A 21,631-nucleotide genomic window follows, 5' to 3' on the forward strand; every position below is an offset into this window, starting at 1 on the left:
AGCACTATTCATAACCATCATTAATCACATAATCAGCAAGGCCGCTTGTATAATTGAGTTTCGCGTTTGGTTCGTGATAAATTTAAAACCGGGTTGGGATAGGGTTGTGTGAATTTCAACACTTTACTTTATATATATATATAAATATAAATATATATATCAAACAACAAAACTACAAAATATATATCAACACACTATATGATTTCCTAGATTTACGTGGAAAAAAAAGGTTTAGTGATCTCTTATCTAATTTATTCAATGCCTCCAATTTTTTTTTGTTCACAAAAAACTATTGATTCCAACATTTTAATTAAGTTCGTACAAATGCTGAAAACTAGAAACATCATTTTCCAAGTAAACGAATAAAGCCAGGCGTTGTACATGTTATCCATAGATCCTCTTATCTTCTCAACAAAAGGTTGATGCCTTTGTTTTTGAAATTTTCTGCATATTGATGTGGTCCAGCACAAACCATAGTTGATAGTTATCTTTACTTTTCTTTTAACCCAATGTTTTAGGAATATTTAATTTTGCACTTCTTTTTCCATTCTTCAGTTTTTGTTACTTTTTCCAATTTTTTTTTCAGCTTACTTTTTCCAGTTTTCACGTACAATATATATTTATTATTACTTCCATTTTATCCGTTAAATTTGATTCGATTGTTATTCATTACTATTCGATCCGAAAATTCCGGATATCCGTAAGCTTTCGAAGTAAAGAAAATATTAAAATTCAATATCAATAAAATTGAAGCAAATCACAAATATTAAAATTCTGGGAACCGAATATCTGATCCGATCCGCCAATATATAAATACATGTATATTTTGATTATATTTAAAGTTTTTAATGTCTAAAATTATATAATTATTATTCTAAAATATGTTTTGACAGATTCTATTCACACTATTACTTATATAAAAGTATTATATAAAAGGAAGAGAAAACATTTATGACAATTATAATTTTTTATAAGTTTTGTTTTATTGTAATGGTTTTTTAAGTTTAAAAATTTACAAAATATGTAGATTAACTACTTCTTTTAATTTTTATCTTTATACCATGGAAATAAATATTTTACAAAACAAATTTGTATGGAATTTTTAAAATTATTTTGTAGTAATCAAAACAAATGAAATATCCATAAGTATTAGCAAATATCCGCAAATATCTATTTATTCTCCGAATATCCGTATTTCCGAATATATGTATTTTTCCGAAGCAAAGCAAATCGAAAAATTAGATATCTGTAACATTCGAAGCAAATCATAAATACCTTCAAAAATCCGGATATCTGATCCTAATTGTACAAAACTATTATTACTTCATCCGCTGTGGGAAACTGGGGAGTTGGCTGAAAAAGATGGAGCTGTCAGCTTCCGTGCTCAGGTCTAAACGCGGCTGCCTATAAACAACCCCAACCTACGTAATCCGTTTACTATGCACATATACACACAACAAAATACCAACACTAGGTCGTCGTCTCTTAAATTTGAAGATGAACATGTAGAAGAAACCGATATAGAATTACAGATATATCAACACCAAAATTACAAGTCATACTGATTACTCTGGACTTTTTCCAACACAACCAATCAATACTTTCGATTTTCAAAAACTCACGAGACTAAGTCCATACTATCTAACTTTTTCATGAAAAATAATGGATTATAATAAAATTTAAAATTAGCAATTTCCAAAAAAGAGGGATGATTAGGCAGCGAAAATGACAAGTGGACCATAAAAATATCCAATGACCAATTAAAACACTATAAAGAGGATCATCTTGAAGAACTCGACCAATAAAAATCGAGATAAGACCTCTACATGGCCCTCATGGTCTCATAAACAACAAAAAGTGCATCAAAATTTTACTTTAATCATACTACCAAAAAAGGTTCACATCGTGCGGGTCCTGTGGGACATGTACAAGACTACAACACCTCTAAACGTAACCTTTCCTTGCCTCATAAAGACAAAAGGTAGTCTCCCTTTTTATAGCCACTTCTCTATAACTGTAACATTTGAAGAGATAAACATTCTTTTTGCAAGTGAGACTTGACAACTAGTTTTTACTCAGAGTAAAGGTTTCTAGTTCTCGTTGATGGTAAATACAGTTACAACATTATGAAAAGTTTGGCTAATGTGGTTGGAGGAAAGACGGCGAGGGCATGCGACAGCTGCGTGAAGAGGCGGGCGCGTTGGTATTGCGCAGCTGACGATGCTTTCCTTTGCCATTCTTGTGACGGTAAGGTCCACTCAGCGAACCCTCTTGCCCGCAGGCACGAAAGGGTTCGCTTGAAATCGGCTAGCCCCGGACACTCCTCCTCCTCACCACCTCATCCACCCACATGGCATCAGGGCTTTACACGTAAATCTCGGACACGACGGGGGGGCAAGAAGAGCCACGCGATGGTTTTCCATGATCTTGTGCCGGAGATGAGCTCGGAGGATCAAAGCTTTGAGGTGGAAGAGCAGCTCATCTTTGAGGTGCCGGTGCTGAACCCAATGGGTGATGAGCAACGCCTAAACGAACCTATGGAGACAAAGATCGAGTTCCCTTTGATGTCCATATGTTTCAAGAGCAGCGAGGAAGAAGATGATAACGCGGAAAGTTGTCTGAATGGTTTATTCCCGACCGACATAGAACTGGCTCAGTTCTCAGCTGATGTGGAGATTCTTCTCGGTGGAGGGGCAGATAGAGAATTTCATGCCATGGATGAGCTAGGGTTAGGTGAGATGCTCAAGATCGACAAAGAGGAGGTGGAGGAAGAAGAAGAAGTAGCGACAGTAAAAGTGTGTGATCTAGATGACGCTGATGAGACTACACCATTTGAAATAAGCTTTGAATATGAATACTCACAAAGAACGACATTCGAAGAAAAAGATGAGAAAGAAGATGTGGAGAAGAATATGATAGACGTGGGATCAGTGAATGAGATAAGTGGTTCGATTAAGGAAGAAAATAATGAGAAGATTCACATGCTTAGATTGGACTACGAGTCAGTGATTTCCACTTGGGGAGGTCAAGGAACACCATGGACTGCCCACGAGCCACCTCAAATAGACCTCAACATGCTCTGTTGCCCAACTGATTCCATGGTACGTATGCCACCCTTTGCATTGCTTTATCTATTATTCAATACATTCTTGAGATAACTTATGGTAGAAACCTAGATTAATCCCAAAAGATGTGAAAAAGTCATATTTTATTGCAAGTTAGTAGAATAGATCTTTTTTATGCTGGACCATCCCGGCTGTTACTAATAATGTCATAAAAGAAAAGTCATTTGTTCTAATCAACAAAACTTAATTTCGTCGCGAATAATTAGGTTGAAAGTGGAGGAGAGGATCATCATCACAAGTACTTTCGCGGCCTAGGGTTACACATGGGAGATGCTGGTAGTGGAGGAAGAGAAGCCAGAGTTTCAAGATACCGAGAGAAAAGAAGGACAAGGTTGTTCTCCAAGAAGATAAGATATGAGGTACGTAAATTGAATGCTGAGAAAAGGCCTCGAATGAAAGGAAGGTTCGTGAAGAGATCTTCAATTGCTGCTGCTCACTAAGAACTTTATTGATTAATTATAGATTTCACTCTGCGTCCTTCTTACTTCTTTGTTGTTTTATTTTACTGCAATGCTTGAAAATTTTGCACGTTTTGTGAGCCATGTATGTAGTACAGTATATTTTATATATATGGCACCAAAAAAATTGATTACCTTGTAAGGACTGGTTTTTATAACTAATAAACGTGAATTTCGATGGCCAGTAATCGCAATATAAATATATGTATTGTTCGCCAAGTTTCTCTCTCCTCTCCTAGAGAGAGGTTTCTCTCTCGAAATCTCTCTATACCTCTTGTCATAAAACTTTTTTCACAGGATATAGTTTAATTAGAGAAGGAAGTAACTCTATTTTGTTTTGTTTATAATAGATTTGGTCACTAGATCGATTTGTTGTTCCACTTTGTCGGATTAAAATCTTTGCTTTGGAGATTTCTTTTTCACTTAGGTGATTTTGTCGTGTTTCAATCAATAAGCAGAGCAGTTCTTTGAGTTCTTACATTTATCTCTATTTTTGGTTGATTTTAATAAAATATCCAATTAATTTAGGAGTATGTAGAGCTTCTTCTCTCGTTTTCATTTCGATGTTTATTGGTTATTGCTATTTGATTTCTGGATTTGTTTATTTTTCAGAAGACATAACTTGTTAAAAGATGTATAAAATGTAACTTACATGGAATCCAAATAAAAAGATGAAACTTACAACTTATTACAAGCCTTACAAAAAGGCGTAGCATCTTTCTTAACTATACGTCGTTATAAGATAATTAAATGTTAATTAAGAACATTTTTTTATATAGTTCATGTTCGAATCAAGTCTTACGAGGTGATGGAGATTGATTATCTATTCAACTCTTAGTTTTTATTAAACTAGGGGCATAGCCCCCGCGCAAGCGCGGGGTCGAATATGTTACCGATTCGTGTTTTATTTTTCGTATGGAATTTTGTTGGTTATTTTTTTGTAAATTTTTATGTTCCTATGCTGTCTATAATGGTTATAAATGAAATTTGGAGGTTACACAGATTGAGTAAGTTGATTTAAAATGATCAGCTAATTATATGTGTTGTATTTGCATACCTTATATTTGTAATCATTTAAACGACTATTACTGTTATTTGAGTTTTCATGTTTAAAAGTTGAGGTTTGGAAGGTTGGTAGATTAGTAAGATATTTATCAGTATGTTAACCAAATAGTGAAAGGAAAAAGTTTAAAAGTTTAAAAGTTTAAAAGTTTAAATTTTAAAATTTAAAATTTATACAAACATTACAAAAATTAATTTTCTTATTATAGGGTAACATTTTTGTAAGAGTGATGATTTTTCATGAAATTTAGAACCAATTAAGTTAGCTACATTTAAAATTATACAACGAAAAATAGAGTTTTGACAACAAAAGAATTTTGTTTTTTTAATTCTCTTATAATTTTTTAATTCTCTTATAAATAATCAACTACTGTTTGTAGTTATTAAATTATTATGGGATTTGGTCATCTTACCAAAAAAAGTCTGAATAAGATAGATTGGGAAAAATATTCTTGTATAGTTTATGGGCCAATGTAATATTTTAAGTAAAATATGTTTTCAAATGTTCGGGCTTCAAAATTATTGGACCTTGAGTCTAAAGTAATGTTTTATTTTGAGTAAACTCATATTTTCTCCGTCGTCGGGAAAATCGACACAAATTGCTCTGATTCCTGTCGATATTTACAGTTTTTAGTTCGTGAGATTGAAAACGATAATTGTTTAATTCGTGATTGATGAGAGATTTGCATACGCCAGCTTTGTCTGACTCCAGTGAAGTCATTGGTTGCTTTGTATAAATATTTGGAGGTCATGATGTGTTTTGCTATGGTGTTTGATTTGTCAGTATTTGTATTTTTATAGGTTTGAGGTGGCTACTGAATCTGATGTGTTGTTATTTTATGTGTTTCATGTTGTTTTTGAATTTTGTTGGTGTAGTAGATTAGTCTAGTTTGTGGTGTTTATTTAAAACTATTGTTCATTCTACCAAACTTAGTAATTATTTGTGTTTTTTTGTAATTTGTAGTTCTTCTCTACTTGTGTTATTATTGTGATTTGCATGGTTACATTTTCTTACTATTTTTACTAAAATGGGATTTTTGTAATCAGTTATTTGTTGTTTTTATACATAGTTCACTATGTGTTCTAATTAGAAATCAGAAAAGGTAGAGTTCACCATGTGTTCTTATTTTATAATTGAAAAAGTCGGATATCATAGATTTTTAAAAAACAATGACATAAAAGTTTTAAAGTAGTCAGAGTTGACAATGTCCGGAAATGTAAATTAAGCAATGCAACGTAACATTGTAACTTTGGCTCTCTCCTTGCTCTTTCGATATCACTCATTTCGTGCCTTCTTTTTAGAGCACCCATCATCCTTAAATGGTGACTCCTCCCCTCTCCCTTCCATTAACAGAGTTGTGACCTGGAGCAGATGCATCAGCTAGTCCACTTTCATCCACTTCATCGCCAACACATTTACCATGATTCACATGGGTTATCTTAACTCCAAGAATGTGGCTCCTTTTGACTGTTCCAGCACCTGACATATGATCTCTAGGAATGTGGGTCCTTTCTCCACCTGACATATCATCTCCTGGATTGACATTCCCACCCTGTCCAAGTGCATCCTTAATCAGTAATTACCGACATAGTAAAGTTGCAATGAACTAAAGTTGCAATTAGGTTAATTTAGTTAAATAGATGACTGAAATCTCATATCGGTAATTGGAAAACTATTTAACTAATATATATAAGATAATAAGTAATCCACTTATTGTCAATTAGTTTTAAATTAGAAGTGCATGATAAATTAGAATTTAATATTTACATTTCTTCGTCTTTTTGAAAGTTCCACCCACATGTTTGCTCTTCATTTTAAGTACCACCTATTTACAAATAATGAATCAGTCTACACATGAGGAAAGAACATAAAATGTCTTCGTATCAATCTTGATAAAGTAATCTTCCAAACAAAGGAACTTACTTGCCAAGTTGAATTGATGTTAAAAGATACTTGCTTCCAATGAAGGTCTCCTGTAACCAGATATTATCCGTTAACTTCTTCACATGATTTAAATGGATTTTTTGGGTCACAAGTTACCTTTGCAGGTGCGTTTAAGAAGCTCTTCTCCTCTAGAGACGAAAGTCATCGCTCCAAATACATTTCTCTCTTCCCTTTCTACATTCTCCTTCGTTGCATATAACATTGCTTTGTTCTCATTGTTACTCCTTTCCATTCTTGCCCTCGCAGCTCCTCGTAACGTTAAAATCTCTCAAAAAACCTCTGAAACATACCAAACAAAGCCATAAACTAAGCCATAAAATAAATCATTACTACACCTGTTGCAGCACTTGCCGTTAAAGCCACCACCTCTCCGTTAGTCCTAGCGTTGGTCTCAGAGCTGACGGCTGTTTCTATCTGGTTATAACCTGCTCCAATCTCTCCTGCCATCTCGATGCATTGTGAAGCGATGAGAGAGGCTGCAGACTCGACCGCAGCAGCAACTGCTGTTGATTTAACTGTATGTTCTGAGGCTGCGGCCGCCTTAGATGCGGAGTTTGCGGCTACGGCAGCAGCTACTCCCGCGACAGAGACTGCGGCGTGAATCTCAGCGTTTCGAGCTCTGGTTTCTTGCTTCTTCTTCTCCTTCTGATCCTTTAGTCTTCTTCCCATTGTTCTTCCTCTTACCATGCTCTTGTACAAATGCTGCATCATTCATATTAAAAACTTGTATATAATAAGTTCCATTATATAAACATTTTGTAATCTTTTTTGTGCTACTAATCTATTTTCCTAGGTGGGCAGCACTCAACCTGCTGTTTTTTCTCATCAGTAAGGAAATAAGATTCACCAGCGAAACAATTGTTGTACCAGGAAATACATTAAGACCTCAATCACCAATGTCAATATGTCCAACATCTCTCGGCCTATTATATGACACTAATAAGTAATAAACTAATCTGAGAATACAATATGTTAAGCAGACTCAAAAAATAATTACCTTCAGAAGTGCAGACATGGACTGGAGCAGCCTCCTAGCTAACTCACGTCCTCATGGAGTTAAGAACCAACTTTTATTTCTTCAAAAGCACATATGATCAATTTGCAAGTAATTAAAATCTAAAGCCGTACTGAAGCTCAATTAAATTTATGAAAGCAATCTACCATGACCATCTAACTTACCTATGGAGTCTTGTCGGAACGACCTCCTTGCTGCGGCCGGCCTTCAATTTGGAGAAGTGAATCTGTTAATTTGACATTAGGAGAAAGCTTGTGTGACAGTTTGAGAGATATCCAAATGGTTAAAGTAGAGGAACATGAGAGGACAATCGGAAGTTTTATATATACTTACAGAGAATGAATTGGGAAGTCGCATGTCAGATAGTTGAGTAGCTGGCGGATGATTAAGCAATAGTAGCATCAGAGAGGATGATATTTCCGAAGAAGGGATCTATGTTTTCGAATGAAGAAATACTCATAGAGCGTGTTTGTTGAAGCTCGATTCCAATCTCAGCCATCTCTGATTTATAGGGTTAGAGGTGTTCTTCGGTTTTCATACCCATCACCCTTTGATTGTAAAGAAAGGGAGACAGAGAGTTTGTGGGACTTATCGATTTTAACGTAAACTGAAAATTATTCCAGTGTTCAAGAGAAAAATAGTTCAACGGAGAATGAGACAGAGAAGAAGCGGAAGAGATGCAGAAGAATTCAAGAGGATGGTCCATAGAATTCAAGCCCACTCGATGATGAAAAAAAAATTAAATGTGGGACCCACAATACTGTACACGTGTCACATAGGCAGGAGAGAAACTCGCTCATTATATTATAGATTTGGAGTCTTCAACTTTAAAACTAAACTGATGATAATTAGGTTGATTTTAATTTTTTTTTTATTTTTATTAGAGTTAGATTTCCAATGTGAGAATTTATATTCTCATACTCTCTTTCGAGAAATAGTGGTTCATATAACCATTAATCTAGACAATATCCTAGTCTAAGATTCAGTTTGGTCAGATCGGTGGACCATTTGGACCAGGTCGGTTTATGATAAACCAAGCCTCTTTTGATAGACTGGATTTATTTTGGTTTGGTTGAGCAAATTATCTTCTGACTTTGATACCATGTTAGGTTTAGACTTATCATTACTTTACTTAAAACAATTGATGATAAGTGGATTGACCATAGTTAATAACCATCTCTTTATATATTAGTAAATTATTTTCCAACTAAAGATGTGACTTCGTTCATTAACATTCTCCCTTGGGTTCGTGACCTAACATCATGTTGTTCTACTACCATATTAAGCTTTATAGACTTTAAATTTAAAATTAATTAGTGGCAAGTGGATTAATTGACCATAATTTTTTTTATATTATTTATGTCTCGGTTGAGCCCGAGATGTAGAAACTTATATTCTCACAACTTTTTACTTTTTTTTTTTTTTTTTTTTAATAAATATTACTATATTAATCAACCCGAAATTGGGAATCAAATATCGGTTACAAGCTCAGTTAAAACAAAATGGTCTAAATCAAAACGAAACCTAACTAGCTTCGCTCAACCACCACACCGGCGCATTCCGCTAGACAGTACCGAGAATCTTAGACTATCAAGACCCGTTCTCTACCGTTGATAGTGACCACAAGAGGGATGGCGTTCATCTAGTTTCCTTGATTGCCGGAACATCCCATGCCATCACCGGAGTAGCTGGATCTTAATGATCTCCCTGAACTTGTCGCCTCCACTTGCAATGAAGCTCTAAATGCCACATGGGAAAAGAAGGTAAAGAAAGCATACCAAAGGAAGCTTCCAGACCTCGAGAACCCAGGCCAATGACCAGAACTGGCTGAGAGATAGGCAGCAAGAGGACGCATTCATCAGTACCTGCAATAAGAAGAGAGTAGCCTACGAGATAGACCAAGCGGACCACCACGAATCGGGATGACTAAAACTCAAGTAAGCCTCCAAATCAATACTACACCCAACTGACCCAATCGGATTTCACATCGATTCCTTACTCCGGAGACATAGAACATGACCCGGTCTTAAAGAGCATGCCCATTGAACCACGCTGGAGAAACGAGATCCAAACAGACTATGCGGTACTGAGAGGCTCTGTACAGCAGAGCACACGTCCCTCCTGCAATGGTGAAGGAGAACAAAGGAAAGGCAAAACCAGAGAAGGGGAAGAGCAGCCATAGACGACAGCACTTGAAACCCTTACCCTCGTTTACAAACGCGAACCCACAGAGATAAACCAACCACACAGCTGTTTCACCACCGTGCACGCTCCGACGACTCAAGCCACCGCTTTCCTTGGGCAAAAGACAGAAACTTGACCAGCAATTTTTTACTTCTTCACATTCATATCGCATATATATTGATGCTAGAAAGATAGGAATTACTAACTCATCAAATTGGTATTTCTATTTTTCTTAGAAACCAAAGGTTTCAATGATTTATAAAGAAATCATTTTGTTCTTTTTTGCATAGAGATTCTTCTATAACATAGCCAGAGCCGGCCGCTATACCCAGCTGATCAAGCATTGAATTAACGGTCCCAACTGATCAAGCATTGAATTTAAAACCGGTTAGTTAATAATTGTTTTAGAGGTCAATTTACCAAAGGGGTAGCTGTGCCGAAAACATGAAACGAGTAATTTTATTTCTTTGTTTTAAATATATTTATGTTCAGTAAGTTAAGTCTTGGTTAACGTTAATATCAACATTTGTATGTTGAATATTAAAATGTTTAAAAATTATAGTGACTAATACTTTTTATCGCTTCTAATTTTATAAATTTCATGAACGATTCTGAACATAACTCTTCAAAATTAAATATTAACTCTTCAAATTTCTTTGAAATTTAAACAATTAAGACAATCATTTAGTTCAACTTTGATAAGTTCACTACATCCTTAAAAATTTTGTTTTTGCGAATATTTATTTAATTTATCAAAATTAATTAGGAAATCAATAATGATTTTGCCTTTACCAATTATTATATGAGCTAAAATTCAGGTTGTCAATACAAATCTATCTTATTAAAACAGAAACATTCTGTTGGACCTAACATTTATTTTGTAAGTTTTTAAATTAAATACAACTTTATACTTTATAGTTAAACCTACATTAAATCACTAATGTTTCTTTCTTTATACTATTATCTATGTTTCCAAACAATATACTTATTTATTTATGCTACTATTAATGTTTCCAAACAATATATTTTTATACTACTATCAATGGTTCCAAACAATACAATAATTAATCTTAGTTTTTATATCTATCATTTTCTTTTTAAAATTTTGTAGAAACATCATAATTTCATAAATTGTAAAATAATGAACTTTAAAATTTGGATTATAAGATTATAAATTATGAAACTATTACAATTTAAATCAAATTAGATTACATATCGGTCATCCAACAGTTCAATCGGTTAGTCTCGGGTTTTAGTGATTTTTTAAATATGAATATTTTAAAACCTAAATTGAATTGTTAGATCTCCGGACTAACCTGTATAATCACAATTGGGTTGAATTTAAAAACACTGATTTAAATGCAAAAATATTTCAAATAAACACTCTTTAAAAATTACCAAAATATTTGTTAAGTTATTAGTGAAATTTTTTATCGTAAAATATTCCGCGCTTCCAAAGCGCGGATCAAGATCTAGTATAACATTAAATATAATTAAGATCAAAATTTATATAGATAACCTTAAAAATTCTATCAATTAGCAATTGATCATTAACCTTAGAAAATTCTACCAGACATGATCAAAGAACAAATAAACAAAGTCTGAATAAATAGCATTGAGAAATCAAAGAGATAAAAATAAGAATTCGAAATCAATCTCTGAAGGAGTTCTGACTTGTCTTTCCAAAGCTATCTACAAAGTGTATTCTAAACAATGACATAAGAATAAATTATATACGTCTAAATCACATATATGACTCCTTTGTAAATACTGAAGATTTTTGGGCCAAAGTTATAATTCTTGAAACTTAGTAAACCATGTCAGCTTGTAACTTGGGATGGGTGTCACTTAATTGGTAGTTTAGATGAAAAACCTTCTTCTATTTATTTATGTTATACAATTTTGTATATTTTTATTGTCAATGAATCTCCAATTTTCACTGGATTCACTTTTAAAGTATTATAATAATATATCATTCGATTGTGATATTGTTTGAACATTCTTAACTTAAGTTTAGTGTCTTACGTTACAAGTGGATCTCATAGCTTTTATATAATATGAACAAGGGGCTCTTGCACTTTTAATATTAATTGCTCAAGCTGTTATGAATTTGCAACTTGTTTTACGTTGCAATTGAGAACAAGTAGTCAATTAAATATCAAAACTCATTAGAGACAACAATCAACTTTGGAATGGTCGGCATCACATTCCGAAGCGTTAGACAGGTCCACATTATTTACTCCATGTATCTTAGAACCTCTTCCTTCTCTCTAGAAGTTTTCTTGAGAGAGAGATTCGCGGTGGTTCCCGACTTCTTTCCTCCTTTTTCTGGTCCGTGACGTCGACTCCAGTACATGACGGTCGTCTTGACGCGATGTAATTGGCTCTGCCCCGGTGGTTCGCGATCTCGTCGACGGAATCATCCGATTTTAGGTGATTTGATGGTGTAAGATCGACAGTTAGGGTCGACTGGAGATCCGAGAGTGAGGTTTGGTTGGTTGATATGAAGTGAAGAATAGGGATTTGGATGAGATCTCGATTAATATCGATGGATGCTCACCGGATCCGAGATGCGTTGTGAAGCTGATGGAACCTGATACTTCCGATACAGTTGTCGGATGTGGGCTTTTCGGTGAGTGGAGATGAGTTCCAGGTGGATTCCGGGGAAAAAAATAATTTGTAATGGTTTGATGGAGAAGCTTGAAGTCAGGAAAGAGAGATGTCTCGTGTTTTCCGCGACGGCTATGGTGATTCGCCGATGAATTTGATGGTGATGTAGGTATCTCCGGCGAGATTCCGTCGGTGTTTTGGTTCTCCGGCGTCGGCTCCAGGAGAGATGGCTTTGGTGGAAGTTTGATGGGACGCGTGTACCCTAGGTTGTTTGAGGGTTGGACACGTGTCTTTTGTCTTGTCTAAATTCGACGTGTGTTGTCGGTGTTTTGTTGGATCGTTTTTTAGTTTGGGATTTGTTGTTTTTTTGACTTTGGATTTTTGTCGGGTATCGTTTGTAGCCCATTTGTGTTTTGTTGGGTTTCAGCCTTTGTTTAATAATATTAATTTTAGAGGAAAAAAAAAATGTACACACCCTAGGGTGTACACATACTCTATAAAATATCATATTAAAACGGAAATGTTCGAAATTCTTGAATGGAGAAAATTCGAAGTCAATCCAATGAGACTTGAATATGATAAAGAAGTGACCGATTATGATATAGGTTAAAGTATCAGTTTAACTTTTTCTCAAGTTGATGAGATGAGATAAGATAAAGTGCTTGTGTTACGTGGCAGAATCTGTGGTCTAACAATTTACGATAAGACTCGATGTCGACCAATAAATTCTTCTCAATGATCTTAATTTCCTTATAAAAATGTTCGGTCATGATTCATACTCATGTGGCCAGATTCCCTATTATAAATTTATAGTCCCACTGGTATGTCGGTACTACAAACATTTTTATTAATAATTTGTAATCATATAGTTTAAGAGGTAACCAATTAAGTGAATCAATGCGGTCACGTGATGTTCATCTGGACATAACTTAAAGCCCCAAAATGATACTATTACTATAGTTTAATTGTTTTTTTCTCAACTGAGAAAGTTAGACTTTATATAGGGGTATCAAAATGAGCTATTAACTCATGAGCCATCTCAGCTCAGCTTATTTTTTCATGAGTATGATTTTTATATTTTAGGTTCATTTAATAAATGAGTTTATTGATCGAATTTTAAAAAAACTACGAATTTATAAATGATCTTTAATGAACATGAGATAACTCATGAGTTTATTCATTTTCATACTTGTCATTATATATATATGGAAAAGATAATTTCTATATTTATCATATTTATCTTTTAAAATTAAAATGTAAAATATACATAAGTAATATAGGAATATTTTTTTTTAACGTTATCTATACTTTTTTCGAAGAAAGAAAAAAGAATCTATCATGTTTAGAAATTATCAAAATCTTATTATATAAAGCTTGGTTCTTCAAAGTTACTAATTAACATGATCGCGACACGTGTCATTAAAAATTTTAAGATTGCGACATGTGTTAATCTATATTATAATAAAAAATATATATTAAGATAATAACAAAAACAAGTTTTGTTAAAAAGTAAGTATATCTAATAGTAATTTTCCATTTTAAAATCCTAAACAAAACATAGTTGCAAATAATTATTTGATAGTAATTTTCCTTTTAATATTTTTAAAGAGGTTAAAATTTATAATGATATAAAATATATATACTAAGATAAAAAAACAAATTTTGAAATAAATTAATTTTAAAATTGATTTAATAGTAAAAAGGAAATTTTAAGATTGATTTAATAGTAAAAAGGAAATTTTTAAAAATACTTAATAATATTCTAAAATTACTTAATAGTAAATTTGGTTCTTCAAAGTTGTTAATTAACATGATTGTGACACATGACAGTTATATATTTAAAATTGTGATATGTGTTAAACTACTTCATAATTTAAAATAAATATATAAGATAATAAAAACAATTTTTGGTGAAATTAATTATATATTAAATTTCCATTTTAAAAAATCTTAAACAAAATATTATTTAATAGTAATTTCCTTTTTTAATAATGCGACATGTTTTAGAATATATCATGATTAAAACAATATATACTAAGAAAATAAAAACAAAAACGAATTTTGAAATTATTTAATAGTAAAAAAGAAAATTTAAAAATTACTTAACAATATTCTTTTAGAAATATTATTTGATAGTAATTTTTCTTTTAATATTTTGAAGTTGTGTTAGAATATCTCATGATTAAAAATATATATACTAATAAAATTAAAAGAAATTGAAGAAATAATTTTCGTAAATTTAATAGTAAATTTTAATTTTAAAAAAATATTTAGTTGTAAAATTTAATTTTAAAAATTATTTAGTAGTAATATTTAGAAAATTTCCTTTTTATAAATCTTAAAGAAGAGAAGTTTGTAAAATAACTTAATAGTAATTAAAAACCTTATTATAAATATTATTAATAGTAATTTTCCATTTTTAAAATCTTATTATATAAAGTTTAGTTCTTCAAAATTACTATTTAACATAATTGTGACATATGTCAAACTTTTTGTTAAGATGGTTACATGTGTCAAAAATATGATACAATTTTTCTAAAGGATTTAAAAGAGATTATGAAAAAAAAGAAAATTCTCATTACAAAAATAGTCTTTTAAATTTCAATTTATGAATTAGTATTTTTAGAAAAGAATTTTTTTAAAAATTACCATTTTTATATTATATATTGTTAAAAATATTTGATAGTAATTTTAATTTTCTGATTCCGACATGTGTCAATAAATTTTTAAGATTGTGACATGTGTCAAAATATGATACAATTCTTTTTTAAGGATTTAAAAGAGATTAAGAAAAATGAAAATTTTCATTACAAAAATAGTGTTTTAAAGTTATATTTTAGGATTTCGTATTTAAAAAAAGGAAAGTTACAAAATTACTATTTTTAGTATTTTACATTGTATATTTTTAAATATATTTGATAGTAGTTTTCATCATAAAAATTGTGACATGTGTTAAAAATGATACGATTCTCTCTTCTTTATGATTTAAAAGAGGTAGAAAAACAATTCATTAAAAATAGTATTTTATGGTTCTTTTTAAATTTTATAAAAATTACGGTTATATTGTTTTTTACAATTACATATTGTTTAAAAAAATTGATCATAATTTCTTCAAATTGATCAAAATAATTGTAAAAGCTATTTGAAAATAATTATTTTTAAAAGTTTTTTTATAATTTTGTTTTTAAAGATATTAAAGAAAGAGAATTATAAAATATAAATGTTAACTTTCAAGAAACAAATATTAAACAAAACCGAATTATAAAATCCAACAAGTACAATAAGTGATTTAATAAAAACTAATTATTAAATAAATAATATTACTTTTTTAAAGTCTAAACTAAAGAAAATTGTAAAAGTACTCTTATTAATTTCTTATAATTAACTAACTTTCCTTTTTAATATAAAATTTTATGTTAAACAATTATGCCAAAAAAAAAACTACAAATATTTCACATCTATATTTAGGTTTAACTTCCACATATTATTTTTACAAAACACAATAGTATTTATGTGAAATATATTACATGAGTATTTTCTTTAAATTTCTTTATACAACTCAATTTGTTTTATCATCTTTGCTACATCTTATGATACTAACATAATTTTTTTTCAATTGTGAGGTTGTTGTTGTACATGAGTATGTGTGTACATGATGAATATGTGTTTGTACATATAAGACAAATATATAATTAACTAAACATAATTATTTTTATAAAAACCTATTTATGCGTATAAAAATCTTAAAGAAAAACTAATTATAGAATAATTAATTTCCCTTTCTAAAATTCTAAAAAAATAAAAAAATAATTAATTTTAATTTCTTTTAACTAACTAACTTTAAATTTTAATAATTTTGTGTTAAAAAATTTATAAACCAAAAAATACTTCAAATATTTCACTTGATATCACTGTAACATGTGTCGATTAAAAAAATATATTGTGAATGTATCAATAAAAATCTGTCATTACTTTAAAAATGTAAAAATATTAGTGATACTTAAAAAACAAATTTTGAAAATGGCAATATAGTTGATATTAACTTGAAATAATTATTTCATAGTAATTTTATTTTTATAGATCCTAGACAAAATATAACTGTAAATTATTATGTAATATTAATTTATTTTTCTAAAACCCTAAAACACTGTAAAAGAATATTTTATAGTTGTTTTCCTTTTTTAAAAAACAAAATCCTGAACAAAGGAGATTTGTATCTTATTTTTAAGTCATAACCAAAAGAGAACTGTAAAAACTTATTTGATAAACATTTTAATAGAGAATTTGATGATGAACATGATACTAAAAATTATTAATTTTCAAAAAGAAGTGTAAAATTAGTATTGATATAAATTGTAAAAGAGTAATTTTAGAATTATTTATTAGTAACTAGAAATAATTATTTAATAGCAATTTATTTATTTCTAAAATTCTAAAGAGAAGATAATTTTATAAGGTTATATAACAGTAATTATTTATTTCTAAAATCCTAATAAAAATGTAAAAGAGTATTTAAGATTATTTTTATTTTTTTATTGTAAATAATTTTTTTTATAAAATAGAACATTTCCCTTTTTGAAAAAAATTCTAGCAAAATAAAAATTTAAAAACTTATTTAATAAAACATTAGATTAGTATATAAGAAATGTATAATGTTATCATTTACTTGATTGACGTTATTTGACTTTCAATTTTTCTTATTTTTCATTCAGTTTCTTATTTTGGGTTTGCTTTCAATTCAAAAATTTAAGTATAATATTTTTTCTAATCCAAGTAGAAAGTTGATAACAATTCATCTATGTACCATTATTATAAAATACAAATTTTAACTTGAACTTATTTATGAAAATTATTTTTTAGTTATAAAATAAATCTCACAACATATGCAAATCAATTATAAAACTATAATAAAATGATTATTATTTTATGTTTTCTATTAAATTAAAACATTAAACAAAACCGTTGCAACGCAACGGGCTCATATCTAGTCTTCTATATAAACCCTTGTTAACCATATCATCTCTCTCACAAACTTCATTGATTCCAAATTTGGACCATTGGTTTTGGCGTTTTGCTTTAGTTTAATTTGTTTTAGGAGTTCTATTTTTTAATTTTCAAATTTTGAACTGAAAAAGTATTTTTCTAATTTAAAAACAAATTTATTTTTTTATTTTATTTAAGACAAAATTCTTAATTATAATTTGTTTTTTAACTTTAATTTGTTATAACTTTTGCTAAAATAAATGGTGTGTTAATGTCATCCAGTTATTTTAAAATATATTATTTTTAAAATCATAAAAACCATTTTTATAATTTTGGCTGATTATTTGTAACAGAAATCATAAAAACCATAACGTTCTCGGCCTGTTGAGACTTGTGGAATCCATAGAAGATTGTATTTTCTTCTTTTCTTGTGTCAAAAGATATGATAAACTCGTCAAACTTCAATCTACGTATTCTCAATTTTTTGCTAGTATGACATCGCCACATCCAAAGGAAGAAGGGTTAAGGAACTTGATGAATTTATGTTTTATCGGGTTATGATGCTTAGTTCTCTTCATTATTTTAACATGATTACCAAAAAAAAAGTTCTCTTCGTTATTTGGGGTATTCCATTATAGGAGGTTTCTGAGATCTGTGGACCCTGGGAATTGTTCGGATATCCGGGGTTTCGAAGGTATTTATGATTTGCTTCGTATGTTACGGATATTTAATTTTCGATTTGTTGTTTCGGAAAAATACGGATATTCGAAAAACGGATATCCAAAAATAAATAGATATTTGCTGATGTTTACGAATATTTACGGATATTTACGGATATCTCATCTCTTTTGGTTAATACAAATAATCTTAAAAATGCGATACAAATTGTTTTTGTAAAATATTTTTTTGCATGGTATATATGATAAAAAATTAAAAGAAATAATGTATCTACATATTTTGTAAATTCTTTTAAACTTAGTTAACAATTATAATAACAAAAAACTTTAAAAAAATATAATTGTCATAAATGTTTTTCTTTCTTTTATGTAATACTTTTATATAAGTAATAATGTTAATAGAATTTGTCGAATCATATGTTAAAATAATAATTATATAATTTTATACATTTAAAGCTTTAAATATAATCAAGATATACATGTATTTATATTGCCGGATCAGATCAGATATCCGCTTCTCAAAAATTTAATATTTGTATTTTCTTCGATTTTAGCGATATTGATTTTTAGTATTTGCTTTGTTTCGAAAGTTTATAGATATCCAGAATTTTCGGATCGAATCGAAACGAATAACAAATCGAATCAAATTTAACGGATAAATGCCCAGCCCTATCAGTCGTTATGGTTTTGTATTCTAATTATTATCATGTTTGAGTTCAAATCTTAGCCTTATCGTTTGTTAAACTTGTTTTGTTTTGCTTTCTATGTGTGGATTCTTGTTTTTGTAAATATTTTTCTTTCCACTGATTTTTATTTTCATGGTTCTAACAATCACCGTCTCTATAACTCCAAATGCTGTATATTACTTATTTAACAATTAGAAAAAATTGTTTTATTTTTTTAAAAATCAACTATTGGAGACGTTTTTAGACATCAGGTTATGGCACATAAATACGAAGACAAGAACTTGAACTTCGTTGAATTTTTTTATGAAAACTTCATTCAAATTCAATTTTTTTTCCAAAGAAAAAACTTCATTCAAATTACATGGCTTAAAAATGATATGAGTATCTTTGGTATAATTAAAATATACGATTTGACCAGACTTTAAGTAATATTTTAAAAATAATTTTGTAAATTCTTAATAGACTGCAAAGGTCTAAATTTAAAAAAAAATATTTTCTTTTTTTTTTCAGTAATATGTATTTTGCGGTTTCAAGGTTCAAATAACAATATTTATGGAGATGGTTAGTTGAGATGCAACTTTAAAATATACAATGTAAAGTTTAATTGTTGTAGATGCATCTACAGTAACTAGTAACTGTAAATATATTTCTATAGCCATATAAATTTTTTTTCATCTTGAGGTGTTCAAAACTCTTTGCACCAATAAAAATCCAACATTTGTTTAGTCGGAAGTCGTGTTTAGGAAAATTAATTTTTCTAGATAACTATATAAATTATTATAGAAAAAATCGGACTTTGAAACTGATATAAATATAAGTTTAAGAGATTGTAAAGTCATTTCATTCACATAACAATATAAAAACCTTTTTTTGTCACTGAACAATATAAAAACCTTAAACGGATATTTATCTCAATTCGTTTTGTTCTTTAATTTATTCGTGTTTATCTATAACAAAATCTCATATAGTACAAAAATATTATTTTAGTAAATAAGAGTTTTGCAGTTTGTAGCTTTAAAAATTGACTTAAAATATGACTGGTAATTTTGAAAACTGTAAATGATTACACCAAAAAAAAAAGAACTGTAAATGAAAACTAAAACAAAAAAAAAATTATTACAGCCTAACCAATCACTTTTTATAGAGACAGCGCTGTGACTTTTCTACAACTAATTATATACATAATTTTATTTCCTAAACCATATTATACTAAATTAATCAGTAATAATCCCTAATGGTTGACAAAAACAATATAATCCCTAATGTCGTTGAGCCGGTGTAGGTGCGGCCACCAGTTGGAGACTTTCTCGTACCTCCCTGACCTGAGCGAGCTAGGTGTCTTTGGCTTAGGAGGTTGATTACCTTTTCCGCAGTAAGTGAATTAATTGCGTCGAGTTCCAGTTAGAGGTAAAATTTAATTGTTTTCATTGTTTCGTAGAATCTCTCTACTCAATTCTAAAGTTTCATTTCAATCAAAACCATACCGAACCTAAGTGAAAACTTGGTTTTCGTAGGGCATGACTTCTATCTAACAATCCAGACCAAACGGGAAACAAATTTAAGTTGATCAAATTGGAATTAAATTATATGTAAACAATTAGACTACAGAGTTGACTTTAATGAGGACATCTTACCATTATCGGAGGCATAATGTTTTGGAGTTTGGCAAGACTTACTCTTGAAACAAGCATGAATTACGCAACAAACAATTTAACAATACAATAAGGACAGCGTATATATATGTATAACACCTTTTTATTTATAAAATAAACACCTTTTTATTTATAAAATCGGCAATCTCCCCATTGGGGTCTTTTTCCCTTCTGGTTCGTTTTTAAAACAGACTAATTCTTAAATCTAGATAATTACTTTCAGATCAACCCCATATAAGGAAAACTTATTTAGAAGGTATTATAAATCCGATTATTTCTTTTCTTAAAGAAGTGGACTATGAGGAATGAGTTAGATTCTTGAGGTTCCAAATATCATCGTCCCAAGCAACGTCGCTGAACAATAAACTGTAGTTTCTTCCAACAAACTCAACGTCCCAAAAAGGTAACCATACGTTGCTCCACGTCATCTCCTCGACTACTCCACTGCACCACAATTTCTCCTCCTCAGCCACTGCGGCTGCCACCGCAACCGCCATGGCTGCGGTAGCCAATGATGAGTCCTTCTCCTCTTCCTTCATCTCCTCTCTCGGTCTCTTCATTTTGAAAAGTGTTAGTGGTGATGATGTGATTGGTGTGATCTTGTTAAAGAGTGAAGTCGTGAAGATATTTATAAGAAGAAAGAGGCAGAGGAAGTGGTTAATGCAACCATACATATGGGAGTTGGAGATAGAGAGAGACGTGAGGACCTTTTTTTTTTTTAAATGTTTTACCGACATTGGTTTTTCATGTAACTCAGTTGCCTAACATCACACTCATACATCTGTCGGCTTCCTTTTGCCCCACCTGTCCTACTTTTTTTTTGCCTTTTCTGAAGACTGCAGCGTTTAAAGTTAAAAGTTTTTTTTAGATAAAAAAAGTTAATTGCTCAAAAAAAAAAGATTAAAAAAGTTAAAAGCTTTTAAAAATCTAAAGATTTAATCTTGTAAAAATATAAAGGAATATTTATATAATTTAAAAATATAAAATGTTACAAGATACAAAATTATATTGATTTATTCAAATCGGTATATTACAAGTTACATGATCAGGTGAAAATGGTTAGTACCAGACTACTAGTCCGAGTTTTGGAAAGGTATAAATGTTTAAACAAACAAATAAGCTTATAACAATAAAATTTATGAATATATGACATGAATTTGATCCAACAACATAGTGTAGGATTATTAGTTTGTAGGAAAAATAAATGGGTTATACTTTTAGATTTGAAAATTTT

At 30.2% G+C, this 21,631-nt stretch overlaps 3 protein-coding genes across 3 annotated transcripts; 1 reads left to right on the forward strand and 2 right to left on the reverse strand.

Annotated features, from left to right (window-relative positions):
• Positions 1 to 2,006: 2,006 nt before the first annotated feature.
• Positions 2,007 to 3,767, forward strand: LOC108829995 (zinc finger protein CONSTANS-LIKE 6). Its single transcript, XM_018603611.2, has 2 exons — positions 2,007 to 3,101; positions 3,332 to 3,767. The coding sequence occupies exons 1-2, from the start codon at positions 2,127 to 2,129 to the stop codon at positions 3,563 to 3,565; spliced, it is 1,209 nt and encodes a 402-aa protein (XP_018459113.2). The 5' UTR covers positions 2,007 to 2,126; the 3' UTR covers positions 3,566 to 3,767.
• Positions 3,768 to 5,776: 2,009 nt separating this feature from the next.
• LOC130499174 (VAN3-binding protein-like) lies at positions 5,777 to 8,272 on the reverse strand. The gene is made up of 8 exons (XM_056993141.1): positions 7,939 to 8,272; positions 7,770 to 7,831; positions 7,588 to 7,666; positions 6,926 to 7,292; positions 6,687 to 6,857; positions 6,570 to 6,619; positions 6,414 to 6,471; positions 5,777 to 6,198 (listed from the first exon to the last, which is right to left on the reverse strand). Exons 3-8 carry the CDS (start codon positions 7,603 to 7,605, stop codon positions 6,173 to 6,175), a joined length of 690 nt encoding a protein of 229 aa, XP_056849121.1. The 5' UTR covers positions 7,606 to 7,666; positions 7,770 to 7,831; positions 7,939 to 8,272; the 3' UTR covers positions 5,777 to 6,172.
• A 12,149-nt stretch (positions 8,273 to 20,421) lies between these two features.
• On the reverse strand, positions 20,422 to 21,035 carry LOC108840330 (uncharacterized). Its single transcript, XM_018613161.2, has one exon. The coding sequence runs from the start codon at positions 20,955 to 20,957 to the stop codon at positions 20,694 to 20,696; it is 264 nt and encodes an 87-aa protein (XP_018468663.1). The 5' UTR covers positions 20,958 to 21,035; the 3' UTR covers positions 20,422 to 20,693.
• Positions 21,036 to 21,631: the final 596 nt, after the last annotated feature.

This window comes from Raphanus sativus, chromosome 2, assembly GCF_000801105.2.
Source record: "Raphanus sativus cultivar WK10039 chromosome 2, ASM80110v3, whole genome shotgun sequence".
Lineage (NCBI taxonomy): Eukaryota > Viridiplantae > Streptophyta > Magnoliopsida > Brassicales > Brassicaceae > Raphanus > Raphanus sativus.